This window comes from Budorcas taxicolor, chromosome 1, assembly GCF_023091745.1.
Source record: "Budorcas taxicolor isolate Tak-1 chromosome 1, Takin1.1, whole genome shotgun sequence".
NCBI classification, from domain to species: Eukaryota; Metazoa; Chordata; class Mammalia; order Artiodactyla; family Bovidae; genus Budorcas; species Budorcas taxicolor.
The window spans coordinates 1,194,788-1,214,519 of NC_068910.1; the positions used below are offsets into that span (position 1 = coordinate 1,194,788).

The following is a 19,732-nucleotide window of genomic DNA, read 5'->3' on the forward strand; positions in this document are numbered from 1 at the left end:
CTCCCTGGGACGTGCTGTGCAGAAGTTTCCAGCAGTTTCCATCGAGCTGAACGGTAGGCGTTTCCACAGTGACGTGAGCCCGTGTTGTGAGCTGTTGCTCTCATCCAGACAAGGCCACCCCCCAGGCCTTCCACGCCCACCTCCTCAGGGGCCCCCAACGACATGTGGACAGGGCCTTCCTCCTGAGCTGTCCACATGGAGCCCTGGCGCTCATCTCATCCGGGAAACATCTCAGGGGGTGTGCCAGCAAGGCAGGTTGGACCCTGGAACCCTGGGAGGGACGGGCGCTCAGGCCTGGCCTGCAGAAGCCAGCACTGAAGCGTGAGAGGTGGGGTGCCCGTCACAGCCCCCAGGAGCTCTGTCAGAGGCACTCTCCACCGGCGGAGCGCGGCAGCCCTCCCCGCCTGGCAGTTGGGCTCTGCCTGTGGTGGGACGGAGCCCTGGAGCCCCCTGCCGTCACTCCCCACTAGAGGCCTTTCCTGGAGGGTGGGCTCTTCCCACTCCACCGGAGAAGAAACGCCCTGGGAAGCTCCTGCAGGTGCCTCTGCCGGAGGCCTCTGCGGGGCAAGGAGAGGGGCCTGGGGACGGCTGCCACCTCTCCATGTGGGAGCCTCCTGGGGCCTGTCCAGCTGCCCTGCTCCAGGCCCACTGCTGCCCTCCACCCCTGCCTGCCCCACACCCTCCCCGGCCTGCTCTCCTGAAGGCCTTCACTGGGCCAGCTCCCCACCAGCCTCAGGAAGCTCGTGCAGGGGACATGGGTGGGCATGTGTTCCTGTCCAAGGGCCAGCAGGAGGCTCTGCACTGACCTCAACACCTGCTAGTGCCCGGTTCCAGACAGTCCCATGGGGTCCCTTGGGCTGTGCCCCCCAACTCCCCTGCCCCGAAATAGACCCGGGGCACGGGGGGTGGGCATCGCACTGCCCTGAGCGGTGTCTATGTGAACATGGATAACAATGAAAAAAGGGCCAAGGAGTGGAGGTGAGAAACGTCCTAATAAAAATGCTAGAAAGCAGAGGGTGGCTGACGGCAGGAGGCAAGGGAGATTTTTTGAATTTAGGCCGGGTTCAGTAAGGTTCCCTGATGCTCCTGCCCCGTGGGCGTTGGACGCACGCTCCTCCCCTGCCCCCCCACGGGCTTGGCCTCCGTCGCCGCGGGGCAGGGCGGCGGCGCGGCGCGCGGGCGCCGCGTGGGGGCGCTGTGGCCTCGCAGAGGCGCGCGCGCGTGGCCGGCGGCCGCCGAGACTCCGGAAACGGGCAGGAGGGCCCGGTGCGCGGCGGCTGCTGCGCGCGCGCCACCTCCCCGGGGAAGCCCTCCTCGCCGGCCCCGCGGCACCGGCCCGCGCTCCTCCGGGCCGGACGCCCTCGCGCACGGGCCCCGGGCGGAATGCGGGCGATCGGGCCAGACGCCGGGCCGTGGGGAGAGGCTGGCGGCCCGCGGGCGGAGGCCGAACGGCGGTCCCCGCGCCCAGCCCTCGCGCGGGGCGGCGCACGCGTGTCCTGGGAGCGCCGGCCCCGCGCGCGCGCGCGTGCGTCCCCCGCACCGCCGCGTCCCCATTAATCACACGGCGACGGCGATGTCGAGCGGGCGGCCGGCGGGCGCCCATCGGCGCATCTTATCGCGCCGGCCCAGCCGCCGCGCGCGCCGCCCATTGATCGCGCCGGCCGGGCCGGGGTCAGCGCGGGCCCGGCGCCTGACAGCGCATCCATCGCCGCAGACGCGCGCTGACGGCGGCCCGGGCGGCACGGCCTGGCCATTAATCACCGCGCCCGCCGCGAGTGACGGCCAGGGTGACGGGGCCAGCCGGCGACAGCCAGCCCTGCGGCCGCCCCGGCACCCCGTCCCCGGGGCCTGCTGTCCCCAGGAGACGGAGGCAGGGCAAGGACTGGATGAGTGGACCCCGTTCTACTCTCAGCGGGCCTGTTTCCAGACGCCAAGGGGGCAGGGCTAGGCTGGGACAAAGCAGGAAACCAGCGCCCCGCATCCCCGTTGCCCAGCCCTGCCTGCACCTCATCGAAGAGGGGGCCCGGGGGCAGCGAGGGCCGGCACACCCTTCCTGGAAGTAGTGGACATTGAGGAAAAGGCCCAGACCCCTGCCGGCCCTCTCCCTTCTCCAGCCTGTGGGCCTAACTGACGGGTCCAGCTGCAGGGGACCTCCAGCCTTCCCAGGCCGAGCTGCCAGGACCAGGAGGGGCAGGGCCCAGCGCCCAGCCGCTTCCGGCTCCTGTTGGATGAAGTGTGGCCCCCTCTTCCTCCAAGAGGGACAGGGGTCGGGACTCTTCACTGAATCTCAGTAAATGGAGTGCCTGATGCAGCCACACCAGACCCCCCAAGTCTGCACACCAACCCATCTTCACAGGAGGAAACCAAAGCTCAAGAACCAGAGGGATCAAGGCCAAAGGGTCAAAGGCAACCCAAGCTGCGCCCCTGCCTGCCGGGCCCCCCGACCCCTGCCCCCGCCCACCTGCCAGCTCTGCCGGAACCCTCCAGAGCAGGCACTGCTCAGGCTGGTGCAGACGCTGGGGGGCACCCGAGTCTGACGCTTTCCTGGGCAACGCCTGCTGGCATCTGAGACAGGGGGCCAACAGGGAACGCACCCCCACCACTGTGGCGCTCCATTTTATTAGAAAGACAGTTGAGAAAGGTCTGCTAGCCAAGAAGTCATCATCATCTGTTTAGTTCTAAAAACCAATATCCTCTAAGGACCAATCCTGGGGGTGCAGCCTAAGAGGGGTGGAGGTGACGACGGGCTGAGGAGATGGGAGCAGGGGCCTCCCTTTCAAGAGCCCGTAGGCCCTGGGCCCACATGCACGCCTGGCCATCAGCACAGGAGCAGGGGGCTGGGACGCAGGCAGCCCACCCAGCTGGCTTCCTGGGAGGCACCCAGGACAGCCTGGGACCAGAGCCTGGACGATCAGCCACTTCCTATGAACAGCCGCCTCCCTGCCTCCCGTTAACATTGCAACAGTTCTTCACGTCGGAGCTGAAGTCGCGCAAAAAATGGGGCTGCTGTAATTGTTGGTAGATTGTGTGTCTGCCAGATAAGATGTAACAAATACTTTCCTCCCCACCAGGGTCTGTTTCCCTCTTGGTAATGGATGGAGAAACTTCTCATAGTCGGCAAGGGATTGGTCGTAAAAACTTCGCCTGGAAGATTAATGTAATAATCACAAGCTTTGCTGGGAAAAATAGGAGGGAAATTAAAATAACCCAGCCTTCCTACCTGTCCAGACCCGTCCCCCTCACCGTGAGTGCCAACGGACAAGCAGACCATCTCTCTGGGCACCACCAAGGCCAGGAGAGTGAACAGGGGGCCGTGAACACGCGCCCACCCTCCCCAGGGCTCGAGGGCCCACCCTCCCCAGGGCTCGAGGGCCCACCCCGAGCATGGCACCGTGAGGAGCACGGCCCCCAACCCCCGATGCGCCGTCGCTAGCTGGGCAGGGGGCCCCCAGTCTAATCCAGGGGCTGCTGTGAGCACGCGGGAGGCGCTCGGCCCCGCGGCAGGGCGAGCTGTCGCTGCGTCATCTTCGGTTCATGCTTCCGTGGGCCCAGCGTGGCTTAAGCTGGGAGACCAGAGACAAGGGCGCGGATGTGGGGGAGAGAAGCCAGCTAAGGCCAGACCGCCTGGCCCTGGCCTCGGGAAGCACCGCACCACGCACCCTGTGCCCACGTCCCTCACACCCCCCGCCTCAGGACCCCCGTGCTGGGGAGCAGCAGGGCCCACACAAGACCCATGCCGGCAGCGGGGGTTCAAGGACCCCAGCACTCCGCCCGCCTGCCTGGATTCCCGCTCAGGCTCCGGTGATGGGGGTGCGTGCAGGCCAAGTACGGTGGTGCTCAGGATTCCCGTCTCGGTGGGTCCCTCTCGCACACACGAAAGCACCTGGAGACCCTGCCCGTGAGGCGCTGCTCCTGTGCCGAGCGCTGCCTGTGGTGAGCAGCGGGCTCGGGGACAAGGGCCGGCCCGGCAGAGTGCACCGTGTTCCTCCTTCCCGGCAAGGACACCCAGGCGGCGTCTGCCCACGCTCCGCGGGCCCTCCCTCCCAGGGCCTGACAAAAGACGTCGTCCCAGTGGCGGGGGCATGGCTCAGGGACAGAGGGCCCAGCTGAAAGGGATCCCGGTGGTCAAAGCTGAACAACTTGAGCAACAAGATAACGTCGTACTGGGTTATAACCCCGAAGCATCTGATAAAAACCCAGGGGCCTCCCTGGTGGTCCAGTGGCTAAGTCTCAGGGCTCCCAACACAGGGGGCCATGTTCAAGCCCTGGCTGGGGAACTCCATGCTGCAACCAAGACCCAACGCAGCCAAATAAATTAAATAATGAAAGTAAAAAACCCAAAAGTCCATCTTGACACAAAAGAGAACAGATGACCTCCGGGGCAAAGACACTCAGCCTCCAGGAGGTGAAGAACAGATGACCTCCGGGGCAAAGACACTCAGCCTCCAGGAGGTGAAGTGAAGGTGCCGCCCCCGAGAGGGCTGGGCTTAGAGACGCCTTCCAAGGAGGACGGTGAGGAAGGCACGCCCGGGCCAGGGGGCCCAGGCCAGCACAACAGCCAGGAGCCCCGCCAGCGGGCACAGCCAACAGGACCTGACGGAAAAGCCCCGTGCTTTTCTCCTAGTGACCCTTAATCCCAGTTTCATCATGAGAAAAACACCAAAGCAGCCCCACTAAGGGCACCACGCCAGAGCACCTGACCGGCACTGCTCACAACGGTCCGGGCCATCAGAGACGAGGAAGCCACAGGTAAGACATGGTGCTGGGCGGCTCCTGGGGTGGACAGCGGACAGCTGACCGCCGAGGACACGTGTACAGAGCCCACGGTGTGCGCCGCGGGCTCAGCGCACACGACTCGCGCGCGGCGGCGAGGGGCTGGCGGCCAGGGACCGCTGGGCCGTCTTCACAGCCCTCCACCTCTCCAGCTGCTCCAAAGCACAAAGCTGCCTTTTTAAAAATGAAGGGAGTCATGTCACCAAAATAACCTATCAGGGTTTATTAGAAAACACACCAGGGGCAGGGCTCCTTCAAAGCAGCCGTGGGAGGAGCCACAGTAACTTGAAGGGAACGTTTCCATGCCGACCTCACAGCGCTGCTGTCCGCCGGGCAGGGACAGCAGCCGGCGTGGCTGGAGCCTCCTGTCCACGGCCGGCCCGGGGCCTGGCTGACCGCTGTGCCTGCGCAGAGGCCCTCGGCCGCCTCACTTCATGTACTTGTCCTGCTGGTCGGCCAGGATCTTGGCCGAGGACTTGGCGTCGTAGAAGAGCTCGCTGATCTCCTCCACGTGCTCCTTCTCGATGCCGTCCTTCCCGTTGATCTTGGCCAGCAGGTTGGCTGGGGTCAGCAGCTGCACCGCGTACCTAGGGCGGCCAGGGCGGGGGTGAGGCGGGGCCACGGGCAGCAGCCCTTGCCGATGCCAGCGGGGGCGCTGATGAGCCCTGGGCGCCTGTGCCAGCTGCTGCGCACGCAGCAGACAAGGACACCGGTCACTCCCCGAGCACTGGACCCACCACCTGACCAGAGGAGCCGGAAGCCACCAAACGCCGTGAGCCCCGCGGCCTGACTGTCACCGCCTGAAGCGCTCCAGCAGGAGGTGCCCACTCTTCGAGAAGGGGCCCGCAACCTGGGGGGCACACGGGGGTGGGGAGCCAGTGCCAGGGTCGACGGGGCGGGGCACACGGCGGGGAGAGGAAAGCGTGCCCGAGAGCACAGGCGCCATCCAGAGGCGAGCAAGTCCAGTGCTTTTGCACGCACCGTGCCACCCAGCCAGCTTGCAGCCCTGCGTCCCCCTGAGAAGTGAGGCGCCGACGCCAAGGGAGCCAGGCCGGGCTGAGCACTGAGAGGCTGTGACTCACAGGAAGGAATCAGGACACTGCGGGGCCTCTGGCCGCTGGGAGCAGTCAGGACAGCCGCCTGTTGGCGCCCCTCCCCGCCACCAGGCAGAGGTGCTGCAGCCGCAGGGGGCGCCTGCCCCGCCCCCCTGCCCAGTGCTGACCCCTCCTGCACCCCAGGGGCCGCCGGGCAGGGGGCCCATCTCGGGACGGAGGACTTGCCTGCCGCTCAGCTTTCCCAACACCGCCAGCGGGCCGTTCTGGCCCTGGGCCAGGCAGGGACCCCCATCCAGTCGGGGCCCGGCAGCCAGCTCACCTCAGAGTGGTCTTGGTTCCGATCTCCCCCAGGTGGTTCAGCGCCTCCTCACTGATGTTGATCCCTTCTGTCTGGGCTCGGATCTTAATGATCTTTGGGAGAAAAATTGTGATCAACAGTGGCCGACCTCAGCATTCTCGTCCCACCTCCTGAGAGCGTAGAGGCCCAACCCGGGCGGGCGGGGCAGAGCCACCCCCGTGGGCACTGAGGGCCTCCCACCCCTCAGGGACGCAGCCACAGGCCCACAAGGAGGCAGCTGGTGCCCCCTTGCCCTGCCCCTCGGGGGCTCCCTCAGGGCAGCCAACCTCCCTCCCCAGGGCGGGCACTGCCACCTGTAAGCACGTTGGCAAAGAGAGACACCCTTTCTCTGCCTGACAAATGATGGTTAAATAAATACATTTAAAAAGTTACTTTTAAAGATTCAGCAGCCCTCATAACATCACTCACTGGGTGACATCACATCTGTCGTGAAGAGGCTGGCGCGCGTGCCCTGGAAAGCCCAGGGGCTGGTGGGCGGCGGGCTGGGTGGGGCCGGCAGCGCGCGTGGCACTGGGGCCCGGCCACGCAGCGGTGCTGAGTGATAAGGGGCAGCGGGGGAATGATGCTGCGTGTTCTGTAGCTGAGATAACTCGGGGACGTCGAGCCTCGTATAACACAGGAATTTTTCACTCTGGCAGCTTCGTAAACAAGATATCAAGAGGGCCTCGTTTAAATTGAAGCCATAAATGCGCGCCCGGGACATAGCCACGGGAGTGGGGGGAACGGAGCCCAGGCTCAAGCGTCGCCAGGGCGGAGGGGCCGGAGGGTCAGAAGCTGTCGGCAGGGAAGGCCCTGCTCGGGAGCAGGTCCCGCAGACCTGAGTGGCGAGCGGGCAGGGGCAAGGTGGGTGGGAAGGCAGCCGCTCTGCAGTAAGCGCTGCCGCCAGGGCCAAGGGCCAGGTGCTGGCAGGAAGGTCTCAGCTCAGACTTTGGTATGAAATGTCCTGAGCGCTAAAATGCTGTCCACCTAAACATTTCACAAACGCTGCGCTGGCCACATCCAACGTCAGTTCAGCCAGGGGCTGCCAAGTGTGACCTCAGTCACAAGCATCTATGTGCGTGAGGGGCCCGTCTGGGTGCTGCGGGAAGTGCAGCTGAGCAGAGGAGTCACCAGACGGGCACGCGGGCGGCGGGGAGAGCAGGGGCGGAGGCTCCCGCCAAAGGACACCCCTCCGGTCACGCCCATCAGAGCAGGGCAGCTCTGCGCTTTCGAGTAAAAAGAGCTTCTCGCCCAACAGCTGGGTCTGCCACAAGGAAGTCCCCAAGGCCTCAGGGTACTCTCGGGAGATGGGGACACGGGGTCCCAGGGCCTGGTGGGGAGAGCCCAGCGCGAGCGGCCGACACCAGAGGGTGCTGGGGACACTGTGCTCTCACTCTCCCTGAGCAGGTCACAGCAATGCCAGGAGCTCCTGCTCCAGACCGCTCACCAGCGACAGTTCATAAATTAGATCTTTAATCATTTAATAACCTGCAGGCGATAGTTTATGAGGGTGTCGGCGCTGGTGGCAGAGTACACAAGTTACATCACTTTGTTTTTAAAAAACCCACCCGAGCTCCAGGAGAAACGCTGAGACTGTCCCCTGAACGGCATGCGCAAAGCCAGGCTTGTCCTGGAGCTGGCCTGTCATCTCCCCGCCCAAGAGAAAGCCCGAGAAGAGGCCCCCGGCTGAGCCTGCGGACCCTGGGGCAGCACGCACACGCGCGGCGGGGGCGCAGCGTGCTCTGGGTGGAAAGGAAGCCACAGGGGCGGGCTGGCTGATCTTGCCATGCCAGCCTGGAGCCCTGGTCACTGAAAGCTGCTGTGAGGAGCCCATGAGAAGCAGCCGTTCCTCCCTGCGCTCCCGTGCTCTCCCCGGGGCCTCCCAGCGGCCCCAAGAGGAGGGAGCGCTTGTCCCGTGAGCGGAGGCGGAGGCCCACAGAGGACACCACGCAGCCACGAAGCGCCGCGGGGTGCAGGGCGCCGCCCCAGCCACAACAGTGGGCTGAGGAAGGGACCGACTTCTCCTCTGCTTTCGCTTCTGCTCCTAGTCAGCGAGAGCCCGGCTTCAACCCAGCATTCATCCAAGAGCGAGCGCCTCTTGTGTGGCGCCAAGGCCTCCAGCCATGGACCCCACCTCCCACCCAGCTGCCGCCGCCAACTACAACCACCTGGGGTCTGACCCATGCCGTCACGCAGCGAGAGCGCTGGCTCTACACGTCACGGGCCTCCTGGGCGCTGGTCAACAGGACACGCAGGGCCAGGCCCGACAGGCCACATGCAGGCGGGGTGCTGCTGCGGAGGGTCCAGGAGAGGCCCTCTGAGCTCCGAAAGGAGCAGCCTGCTGGCCAATTGCCACAGAGACTGCCTCCCAGACGGGGCATTTCTCACGGGAAGGAGGCTGGTGGCAGAGACATCAGGTAAGGGGCTTCAGGATGAGACAGCCTGGGTCCCAGTCCCAGGCCTGCCACAGATGGGCCGCGTGAACCCGGGAGCTAACCAGTCTACACCTCAGCACCCGCTCTTTAAGAGCATCAGCAGTAACTGTCTGCCCTACCTTGAGTGACGGGACCAAACGACTCAGCACCCCATCCGAGAGAGTGCTCTGGAGGAGACGGTCTGGCAGAGTCCCCCGGATGTCCGTGCGGCCCTGGGCACCCCAGGTCCCCAGCCGTGGCCATACGGGGACCCACAGTGAGAGACCTATGCCCCAGCGAGACTGTCTGGGGTCAGGGTGGGCAGAGCAGATGGCTGGGCCCCGCAGCGCACGGCCGGCTTTGTGTCCTGGAATCGCCACTTAGGGCTCAGCCAGCACCGGGGGAGAGGATGGCTCGGAAGGCCCAGAAGGGACGGGGCTGCCAAGGCTGCGGGCGCTGCGGGCACGTGGCTGCGGCTCCGACTCTGCATGGAGAGCTGGGGCTGCGCCCTGCAGACGAGGCCAGTCCCGCGGCCCATCACCTCTCCTGATTCAGCACAGGTGGAGCCCCTGTGCGGCCGTGAGCTCGGTGCGCCCCTGCGCCCCTTCCCTGTGAGCGTCACTCCACGGCCGCCACCCACACTCCCTCTGCTGGGGCCTGGGCTCCGGCGGGCTGGCGCCTGGGCGAGCCCATCACTGAGCGGCGCTCTGCCGCCTCGCTCAGAGCTGGGGCCTCCGTACTGGCGGTCCTCCAGTTGGTTTTCCCGCGTCCTAAGGTTACCAGGCGGGATGGGGTAGAAGAGAGGACCGCCAGGACTCCTGGCAGCTGAGCCGCTGGGACACGGGAGGCAACGCCCTGCTGGCTCGTGTGTCACTCAGGTGGGCCAAGGCTTGGGAGCACGGAGACACGCCCACGGCCGGCAGCACCGTGGGGGGCGGTGGGGAGCCAGAGACACTCATGGGCTCCGTCCTGCCATCCTGCCCGGTGTCAGGGACCCGAGGGCGGGCGAGGGCGGGGAGGAGGGGGCGCGGCTGCCCACCTGCTTCATCTCCTGCGGGGTGTACAGCATGGTCCGGATAATCATCACTCGGTCCAGAAGGTCGAGAGGGATGCCGTGGGGAGAGGTGACGTCCTCCGTGCCCCTGCAAGGCCGACAAGTTCCAGGTCACTCGGGCCTCTCTGGACAGTGGAACCATGGCCGAGGCCCCGGTGATAACAAAGCAGCTAGTTTTCGTTCTGAGAGTCAGAAGCAGGACCGTGAGGACAGACTCACTCGGGTGGCATCAGAAACCACGCCATTGTTTCTGCAAGTATCACCACCACGGGGAGTCGGGGGAGGAGGAGAAGGCCAACTGCAGCCGCAGTGAGGCTGTTCACAGCGGCATCTGCCACCCCCGCGCGCCACCCTAAGTGTGCAGATCCATTTGGGCCGCTCCCGTCCTTGTTGTTTCAGTATTAAGAGCCCATGACGAGTCTCACTGGACCCAAACCACCGGGCATTCATGTAGCGGTCCCTAGTGTTACTGTTATAACTAACGGTGTCTTAGGCATAACTGCCATGAACATTTCCTCAGCATCTCTCACAGAGCTGGACACAACCCTGAACATCTCCCTAAACACATGGACGGCTGAACCAAGGAATGTGCTCACGTCTGCAGCCGCGTGAGCGACCTGGCCCCACGACACTGTGGCCAGCACTGAGCAGCCTCACAGTTTGCTGCTTAAAGTTCTAGGGAAAGGAAGGTCTAACACCTCACCTGACTCTGCACGTCCCTGATTATTCATGAATCGTTTGAATGCCTTCCCTTGTGTTCATCAGTTATTTTATTTCTTTTGGGGAACTGTCCAATCATAACTTTTACCTGTCTCTCTCTCGAATCCTTAGCCGAACCAGTGAATGGCCACCCCACCGGGTTGAACAGCACCAGCTCCCAGCGGGCTGTGTGCCAGGCAGACCCTGCGGCACGTGTCAGGCTTCAGCCGCGTCTGGAAGCCCAGCGAGCTGAGCCGGGGGCTCCTGCCTCCACTCGAGGAGGCCACAGCAGCAGGCCCCTAGTCCTGGCCTCCCCAACACTTAAAAATACCTAAAGCGGCAAACTATGTGCTATGCATTTTACCACAATGAAAAAATAAAAGAATAAAATGCTACATTAATAATTGCTAAATCTAATGCTTAAAAATAATTAAGACCTTTTCAAACAAAAAAGGAAACAGACTAGTAGCAAATGCAAAATGTTAAGATGCCATTAGAAAAAAATACATCTTTTTCACCAACAAATATTTCTAAAAAAAAAAATAAAGAATTGTAAGGAAAAAATTCTGTCATGATTAAACTCTTAGTATTTGGTATACCTGTAATCGTCATATTAAACAAAATAACCTCTAAAACCTCATTTAATCTTCAGTTATTTGATTCTGTTTAGGCTGTATTTTTCTCTTTCTATTTAGATATTCTCCTGGGAAAAGTTTAAACGATCTCAATTCGCCATCTTAAAATATCCCCACTTCTATAACACTCATGATAAATTATCTTCATTTCAGAGATAGTAAATATAAAAAGTCTAAAGAAAAAAAATAGGAAAAAAAAACACAAAGGAACAGAATTTGTCAATATGTGTTAAAAATTTTCTTTTGGTTTCAAGGCCATAAAACTAAAAATTTAAACAGAAAACAAAAACAAAAACTCTGCTTAAGAAATACTAAGCACTTCTCAGGAATTAAAGACCAAAGACTGTGGAAATGTGTTCAAGCTCTGACGCTTAGGCACAAAATTTCTTTCAGACAACGTATTAGAGAAAATGGTTTCTGGAACACACATCCTTCTGGATGGGGCTGGGGCCAAGTTCCCCAGGCCCCACTGGGTGGGTTCTGAGGTCACGGCCACCCTCCCGTGCCTCTTTTTTCCCTAGACGGCAGGAGGCGAAGAGGACTCTGATCCTGAGAGCTCTCGGCCCAGCTCTCGGCCGGGATCGGCTCTGGCCGCGGGGCTCCCTCGGCAGGGGGCGCCACCTGTCCAGGCTGGGCCCGTCTGCCCAGTGTCACCCTGAAGCCAGGCCCCACCAAAGCGAAGTCCAGAAAACATACACGGGGTCTGTGTGGCCGGACACCGGGCTCTCCAGGCCAGGTGTCGTTTCCAGATGCTGCCCAGGTAGCCAGGCCCTGGCTGGCCTGGACCTGGTCCAAGCTGCCTTCCCTTCAAGACCAGGAGACAGCTGTGACGGTGACGAGCGGTGTTCTTGACAAGACGGCATTACAGGGATTCAAAGGGGCTGCACGAAGCTGCCGCCTGCACCTGCGGCGCGCACACAGACCCTCACTCCGGGCGAGAATGGCCACCTGAGCGGGGCCTGCCCCAGAGCCAACAGCACGGCTGCCGTACAAGCTCAGCGGAGACCGAGCACCCCTACACAGGCAGGTCTAGGGTTCGGGCTGGTCTAGGCTCCTCGCTCGCTCTGGCTGCAGCTCTGCGCTGAGACAGTCATGGTCTTGGGGTCTCTCTTCAGATTCCCGCTCCCCCTGGGCCAGGGGCATGCAGTCTCCGGGCCCTGCCGCCCTCGCCACTGTACGGCAGGCTTGCAGAGGCCCCTGCACCACCCTGTCGTGCCCCAGCACTGCTGGGCGCAGGCCCCACACCCAGGGGGTGCAGAACACGGGCAGCCAACTACTGGGCACACGGTGCTCACTCGGGCGCTGGAGAGGGTGCGGCCCCTGGGCGCCCCTCCTTTCCTAGAGCTGAGGTGGGCTTTGTTGCTGCATGTGGGCTTTCTCTACTTGCGCTGGGTGGCGGCTGCTCTCCAGTTCTCCGGCTCAGGAGCCACAGTGCACGGGCTCAGCTGTCCTGCAGCACGTGGGGTCTTACTGGGCCACGGGAAGAGCCCATGTCCTCTGCAATGCGAGGCAGATTTCAACCCCTGGACCACCAGGAACGCCCCTGGGCTCCCTTCTTGAAGGTGGGCCTCAGGGATTGGTGGGGAGGTGCCAGTGTGGCTCCAAGAAAAGGTTTGGGCCAGAAAGAAAGGACAGGCTTCACTGTCAGAAGCCTGGGTTCTTGTCCTGTCTGTGCCCAGGGGCACCCCATGCTGTCATCCTGCTTCCTCATCTGAAATGTGAGCTCACAACACACACCTCGGGGAGCTCACGTGGGACGAAGTCAACACAGGCCGTGTCGCTGAGGGCTGGCCCACCCGACCTTTCCTTTGCCCATTCCAACCACATGACCAAGTCACACCCACGGGAACCCCAGTTACCACGAGGAAGCCCTCCCACGCAGAAACGGGGGGACTGCTGGAGTGAAATCAAGCCACTCCGAGCGCTCCCCTCAGGAGGAACAGGGCGCCCTCCTCCCCACCTCGACGGGCGACGCACGGGTGGCGTGGCCCTGGAGACACCGAGGCGCCTGGGGGGCTCAGGTACCTGATGACGCAGTTGCCTCGGTTGGACGCGAAGATGACGATGGGGGCGATGGAGGACTCGAGCGCGCGGTGCAGGTAGGTGAAGCACTCGATGTCCAGCATGTGGACCTCGTCCACAAACAGCACGCCCGGGACCAGCTCCGCCACGCCCTGGTCGATGTACTTGTTCACCACCTTGTTGATCTCCCCCCGGAGTTTATCTAGGAGTCGACGAGGGTGACAGGCAGCGTCAGTGTCGTGGGGAGGCGATCACCTTTCTCGTCACTGCCTCCGAATCCCACCCGAGCCCAAGTTTAGCGCTGGGCTTGAGTGCGAGCTGTGTGACCCCACCACAGGCTACAAGCCCACCCCAGGCTTCAGTTTCATCTGAAAATAGCGGGGCTCCCTAAAAGCCAGAGCACTGCCCGCCCCTGGACTTGGGCTGAGCTTGTAAGCGCTCGTCTTCACCAAGGCGCACACCCCCGGCCTGGCCCGTTACACTCCCCACCAGGCCTCATCACACCACACCAGCGCCTGGAAGATGGGCGGTTTTCATATGCAAATTCCCCTGTGCTACACTGAGTAAATGACCCTTTCTCGTGGCCTGTGTGACAAAGCTTCGGTTAATTAACTTTCAATCAAGCGCCTAGAAGGAATAGGGTGCGTTCAGAATCCTCTCTGGAGGAAAGCCCGTGAAGAATGGCAAGGTCTGAGGAGAGGCCCCATCTCAGAGCTCGAAGAGGGACGAGCATCTCAAAAGCTGAGTAACTGTCCAAGGTCACAGTTCTCGTTCTCCAAACCAGCACCTGTCCCATCAGCAGGAGGGGGCAGCCCACACACCCAGCACCTTCCGCCACAGCTGTGAGGTGGGGCTGGAGAGGCCATTTACGATAAGGACACTGCTCCGGGGGTTCACATCGTGCCACTGGCTGAAATTTGAAAGAAAACAGCTACTCTAATGCTGACAGTTTTCAAGTAACAAAGCTACGTGCAGTAATTAGAAAAAAGAGGAGGATACAGTCAGCAAGAGGAGCAGATCAATCAGAGGCTCCAAAGGGGCAGCCGGCCTGCGGCCTCACCCGGGGAGGCAGGCCGGGGCCCCCGGGGGCGAGTGGGCAGCGCGTTGCAGGCGGGACGCGCCCGGGGCCGCCTGTCTCCCTCTCGGGATGCGCGTGCAGACCCAGCGCGGCCCCTGCTGTCAGGAGGGGCAGGACCCCGCACGCCGCCAGGCTCGGGCCCCGGCACCGCGTCTCGTCTCACCTGTGATCTCCGTCTTCTTGGGCTTCATGAGCTGGCCCATCATGGACAGGATATCTTGTCCCCCCTGCACAAGAGAAGGCTCAGGGGTCAGCCTCGCTCCCTAAGGCAGCTGCAAGCGCCTCATCACCACCTCCCCCAGGGGCCCTCACCAACTGATCAACTCAGCAGAGGTCCCGAGAAGCACAGACCTCTGGCACCTGCACTGGAAACTTGAGCAGCTTCTCTGCACAGGGCTTTTAAGAGGCTCCCCCACCCTGCCACAATCTAGCAAAACCCCGTCCCAGCCATGTCTCTTCCCAGTCCCGAATGCCTGCCTGACTCCACAGGACTGCCAACCCTTCCCTAGGCACCTGACTCTCCAGGACTCACTTCGAGTCCACCTGCCGGGAATCACATCCTACTTCCCAGGAAGCTCCAAGCCCGTCCCGCTGCCCCGGCCCTGTTGGGCGGCATCGACTCTGGGCGTCATCTTCTCATCAGGCCTAGTGACCAGAGCTGCCCAGGGCCTGGAGCCTGGCGGTGCAGCAGGCCGCTCCACGGCAGGCTCTCCAGCTGCCAGCCCCTCCGTACAGGCAGCCAGAGGCTGGCTCTCCACGGTCACCTGGGGCTGCCAGGCCCTACCAGGCACGCAGGTGGCCCCTGAACGCACAGCAGTGACAGGTGGCGAATGGTTCCTGGCACTGAGGGCATCTGATCCCCAGAGCAGCCCCGCCAGGTAGGAAACAGTACGCCCTCTTCTCAGAGGAGCAAAGAGAAAATCAGAGGGCCCTAAATCATAGAAAACCTGAAGACTCAAAGAGACCATTAGCTGAGCCAATCAGTGTCGGAGCCACACAGTCCCTGAGCTGACTCGGGCGAGTGGCTCCCACAGGCTGGCCTGGGGCAGCTGCTGCACAGACTGAGCGGAGGTTCTTCAGCAGCTTCTTGGCCAAGGCTCCAAGGGATAAAACACCCACAGATCAGATTTCAGGTTAGAAGCTCTTCCCTTGCTGGCGGGGATAGCCTCTTTTAGGACGAAGAGGAAACCAGACCCAAAGACCACCAGTGGGGAAAGAGTCAGTCCTCTGAAGCACACATTCCCCAGAGATGACAGAAAGTCATCCCGCGCTTCCCCACGCTTTATTAGTCAGGACACAAGCATCCATCTTCTACTCACATGAGGAGCAGGGACAGCTCCAGCTCAAAGCTATAAAACTGGGGGTTCTGCTGGGCAGGGGAAGACCACTTTGTGAGGCTCTCTGAAATCCTGCAAAGGGCTCAAAGAACACTCCTGCCCCCTACCATTCACACCCAGAGCATCCCAGGCCCGAGCCAGTGCTGGAGGGAAGCCAGGGAGAAGCTGGCAGCTCGGGCCGGAGGCTGGGCTGGGAGAAGGAGCAACGTGCAGGAAGCATCTGTGACTAGAGCATCGGAACTGGAACAAAGGAGCCCCTCGTCGCTCTTGGCGATGTTAACTGCCGAACACGATAGGCAGAAAAGGACTGTCTGCCCTCAGAAGCGGCAAGACCGACAGCTCGTCCAGGAGCCCCCAGCGCACAGACGGACCCCACGCCAGCAGGGCCGGCGGCGGCTGCCCAGCAGGACCCGGGGGGCGGTACCTGGGGCCGCGCGTTGGCCACGTCCAAGTCGTGCAGAGTGACGTCCTGGATGATCTCCTTCTTCTTGTGCACGTCCCCCTTGGGCAGGGGGACGTACTCTTCAGCTTCAAGGTCAAATTCTGTGGCATAGGTGTCACACCTGCCCTGCCTCTACAGAGACAGAGAGAAGCCTGAGTGCCTGGGGAGCCCACTGCCAAGTCCCCACGCCCCTCAGAGCGAGACACAAGTCTCCAGCCCAACTGCGGCCAAGAGCGCCTTGACAAACTCCAAACGTGGCCTGGTCCCCTGATGCCAAGAGAAGGCGCTAGCTGCTCATCGCCGGGCTCCAAAAGCCCAGCTGAGGAGGACACCCGACACTTTCTCCCAGAATCTCCCCCTTGTTTTAACTGCATGCGATTCCCGATAAAGGGCGAACCCAGTAGATTAACTGGAGACGGAGGCGCTGCTCAGACTCTTTTGTAGGTGGGTGATTTAGCACACGATATGAAGTATTATGCCCATCCATTAAACAGTGAGGGACTGTGCAGGACCCCGGAAATCAGATACTAATGCAGCATTCCTTTCCACATGCATATATCTTGGGAAGAAAATACCAAAGAGATAAAAGGAAGATTAAATACCCTGCACATTTCAATTTGGAAATGACTACCGCTATTTCACCTCCTCGCTGCTCTCCCCTTCCGAACAGGCGACAGTGTCTCTCTAACAGGCTGTCTGGTTTCGTCGTGAGAAGGTTAAAGGGTGCAGATAAAGGGGAAGCGAGCCTGACTCGCCATGAAAGAGCAGCAGGTCCAGCGCCCCCCCCACGCCCAGGCCCCACGGAGAGAGGCCGCTCCCCGCCCGGCCGCCCGGGGCCGCACCTTCACGGCCCCGCTGTTGGCTTCGATGTAAATCACATCTCCAGCTTCTACGCGCTCTTTCTGCAAGCTTTCGAAAATGCTGGGGTCCAGCTTAAAAAAAGAAAAAGAAGTGAGCCAAGGAGTCCATGATACACATATCCTATACACAATGCGCGTATTCTGACGTGCTGTAAGGCAGCTTCCCATATGAGAGCTGAGGTGGCCAGTGGCCCCATGGAGAAAGAACGCGTGTGTGAGGATGCGAGAGGCGGGCTCTAGAGCCTGCGTGCCCCAGAGAGCAGGCGGGAGACGGGCAAAGAGGGGGCCTAGGCTCCCCCTTCCTTTTACTCCAGAGGCTGCAAACTGGCAAACACAGCTCCACCCACTTCCAGGTGGGGCCCGTGCTGCCCATGGGACCAAAGGCCCTAACACCCCCTTTCGAGACTGCCCTCCCTGCTGCAATCCTGGCCCTCCCCACCTCGCACGGGGGCGGCAGTTTCCGCACCAGAGGCAGGGACAGAACCTGTTTACTCCCCACGACTGCCCCTCGGCAGGCCTCTGCTTTAGACAAGGCTCTCTGAGCTTGGCTTTCTTCACCCACATGACAGCACCCAGGCGTGGTCACATCACAGATGCGATTCATTCAAAGGGACATAAAACCAGGGTCTCTCTGAAGCCAGAGGACCCAAATCCCAGTGTCTGCTCCTCGGGCCCAGCTGCTTCTATCTCCAGAGGGAAAAGCGGCCCATGTGGGAAAAGCTGCCTTCCCCAGGTCGTCCAGACTCGCGCCACCTCGGCGACCGACATTCCGGGAGCGCACCTTTTGTAGGGAGTCTTTATTTAGAAATGTTTCTCTCTGCTAAACTTCAAGGGGAGCTATGACTCTCAACTCCCAAACAAAATTAGAATAAAAACTTACCAGGACTCAGTAGGAAAAGCCATACATAACAGAATACATGCTGCATGATTCTATTTTTACGAAGTGCTCAGAAAAGGCAAATATACAGAAACAAAGTCGATCAGCGGTTGCCAGGGCCTGGGGGTGGGGACGGGAAGTTACTGAAACAGGAGTGAGGTTTCTCTCCTGGGTGACGAAAATGTTCTAAGATTGGATTGCGACGATGGCTATACCACTCTGTAGACCGATCAAAATTCCTTGAGTTGTGCACTTAAAATGGGTGAATTTTACTTAAAATGCGACCTCAATGAAGTTGTTACAAACAGTAACCACAGGAGCCCAGGCCTCCACCCTCCTGGACCACTGCCGAGGCCGAGGCTGGTATGCGGGCCCCTAACGTGGGGCCAGGACAAGGGCGGCACTCTGTAACGGCAGGGGCTTGTCCTTCACCCTGAAACATCCGTCTCTCCAAACAGCTTGCACAGATGCTCAATGTGGCAGGAAGTACTCATTTTGAAAGCAAAACATTCATCCTCTTGTTATTTTCTTAGAGAAACTGTGCCAAACAGCTTTATGGATAACTGAAATTTAAACTGTATACCTTATGTTATCTACCCTACATTGGATAGCACACATTCTTTTTTCTTTCTTTGGCATCAAGCATTTTTGTATCAGTTAATTTCCCAAATGAATTGACTGAAGATGTAATTACTGGAAAGGTGGCAGATCCTGCTAAGAAATGTAATTAATACAGAATGGGAGAGATGAGGGGGAGGTTTAAGAGAGATACTTGCAGAGGCAAGCTCCTGAGATGGGAACCCTGTTAGGACAAAGAGGAATAGCGCTTTGGAGAGGCGACGTTTTTATGATCTCCATAAAGCAGTGACCAAGACACCAGCGTACAAAATCAAAGAACGATAAAATCGCAGAGGAAGGCAAAGATGGAGACATTATATGGTCAACCTACTGCAGTCTACAGATAGGGAAATGGAGCCCCAGAGAGCTCAACTGACGCCTAAAGGTCCCACAGCAAGTTACAGCGCAGACAGCAGTCGGTAGGACTCCGAGAATCTGCCCCGCCACTAACTAGCTGTGCGATCCTAGGATAAATGCCTAACCTCCTCGTGTGCCTCAGAGCTCTTTTATCTGTAAAATAAGGGAAATTACACACACACACAGATTTGTTGATGCACTCAGCCCAGGGCTTGACACATACAATAAATAAGTGCTGTGAAGAAAAGGTTATTCCTTATTATTAACAAGGCAAAGCCACAGTCAGATGGCTCCGTTCACAACGGCGGCAGCTGCCACTCCCCCCGGGCCTGTGGTGTCTCACTCTCGGCCGCCTCCCACCTTCAGGCTCCGTCATCGTCTTACACTAGAGTCTCCTCAAGGCTTACGGGACGGGGGTGGAAGGTCACCCAGGACCGTCTCCACCGCCGCCGCCACGCTCTCCACAGAGCCCCGGGCCTCTGCAGAACCACCAGCAAAGCCAGCAGGGCCTCAAGGTCCCGACACACAGGAGGGGCTGCAGCCGGGCCCCGCACTGGGCCCCTCGAGACCGCGCTGCCAGGCTCTTCAGCCCTCCCCAGACCGCTCAGTGCTGCGTCTCCTGTGAGCGCCAGCCCTGGAACCAGCCGTCAGCGGCCAGGCCCAAGACACGCGCTCCCCTGGCGGCACGCGGGATGCACCACACAGCTCAGGTCCCAACACACACAATTTCCTCGGCGTCAACGGGGAGGAGCCGTCCTCACTGAGCCGTCTGTGTGCCAGCCCTGCCCACAGGCGCCATCTGCTGCCCTGCACAGACGCGCTCCCGCAGCGGGGTGCCCCGGCAGAGCAGCGCCCACAGGCACGTGCTCACCTTCAGCTGCTTGGTGCCCTTGGCCGTCTTGAGCCCTATGATCACGTGGCTGATGGTCTTGCCGTAGCCCCCCATGGGGTTCTCCGTCTCACACGGGGTGAGCTCCGTGACCTCCCCTTCGTACACCTCCTTGGTCTCCTTTATCCGAAGCCCTGGAAGAGAGACGGCAGAACAGACCGTGCTGAGAAACGCGGCGTCCTCTCACTTTTTCAACAGTCTTTTTAGCCATAAAACCTCCACGTTGTACGAATCGAGTCAGCCTCGCTCACACATAGTCCTGGGGCGGGGAAGCACTGCACAGAC

General features: G+C 60.8%; 1 protein-coding gene across 1 annotated transcript in view; it reads right to left on the reverse strand.

Moving 5' to 3' along the window:
• Window positions 1-4,981: 4,981 nt before the first annotated feature.
• RUVBL1 (RuvB like AAA ATPase 1) overlaps window positions 4,982-19,732 on the reverse strand; it is a 30,628-nt gene continuing 15,877 nt past the window's right edge. The window contains exons 4-11 of the mRNA XM_052657878.1: window positions 19,430-19,581; window positions 16,689-16,778; window positions 15,829-15,978; window positions 14,231-14,294; window positions 12,993-13,191; window positions 9,619-9,721; window positions 6,148-6,239; window positions 4,982-5,360 (exon numbers count right to left, since the gene is read on the reverse strand). Of these exons, the coding sequence (XP_052513838.1) occupies window positions 5,201-5,360; window positions 6,148-6,239; window positions 9,619-9,721; window positions 12,993-13,191; window positions 14,231-14,294; window positions 15,829-15,978; window positions 16,689-16,778; window positions 19,430-19,581 (1,010 nt within the window). The 3' untranslated portion in view covers window positions 4,982-5,200. The remainder of the gene's footprint in view (window positions 5,361-6,147; window positions 6,240-9,618; window positions 9,722-12,992; window positions 13,192-14,230; window positions 14,295-15,828; window positions 15,979-16,688; window positions 16,779-19,429; window positions 19,582-19,732) is intronic.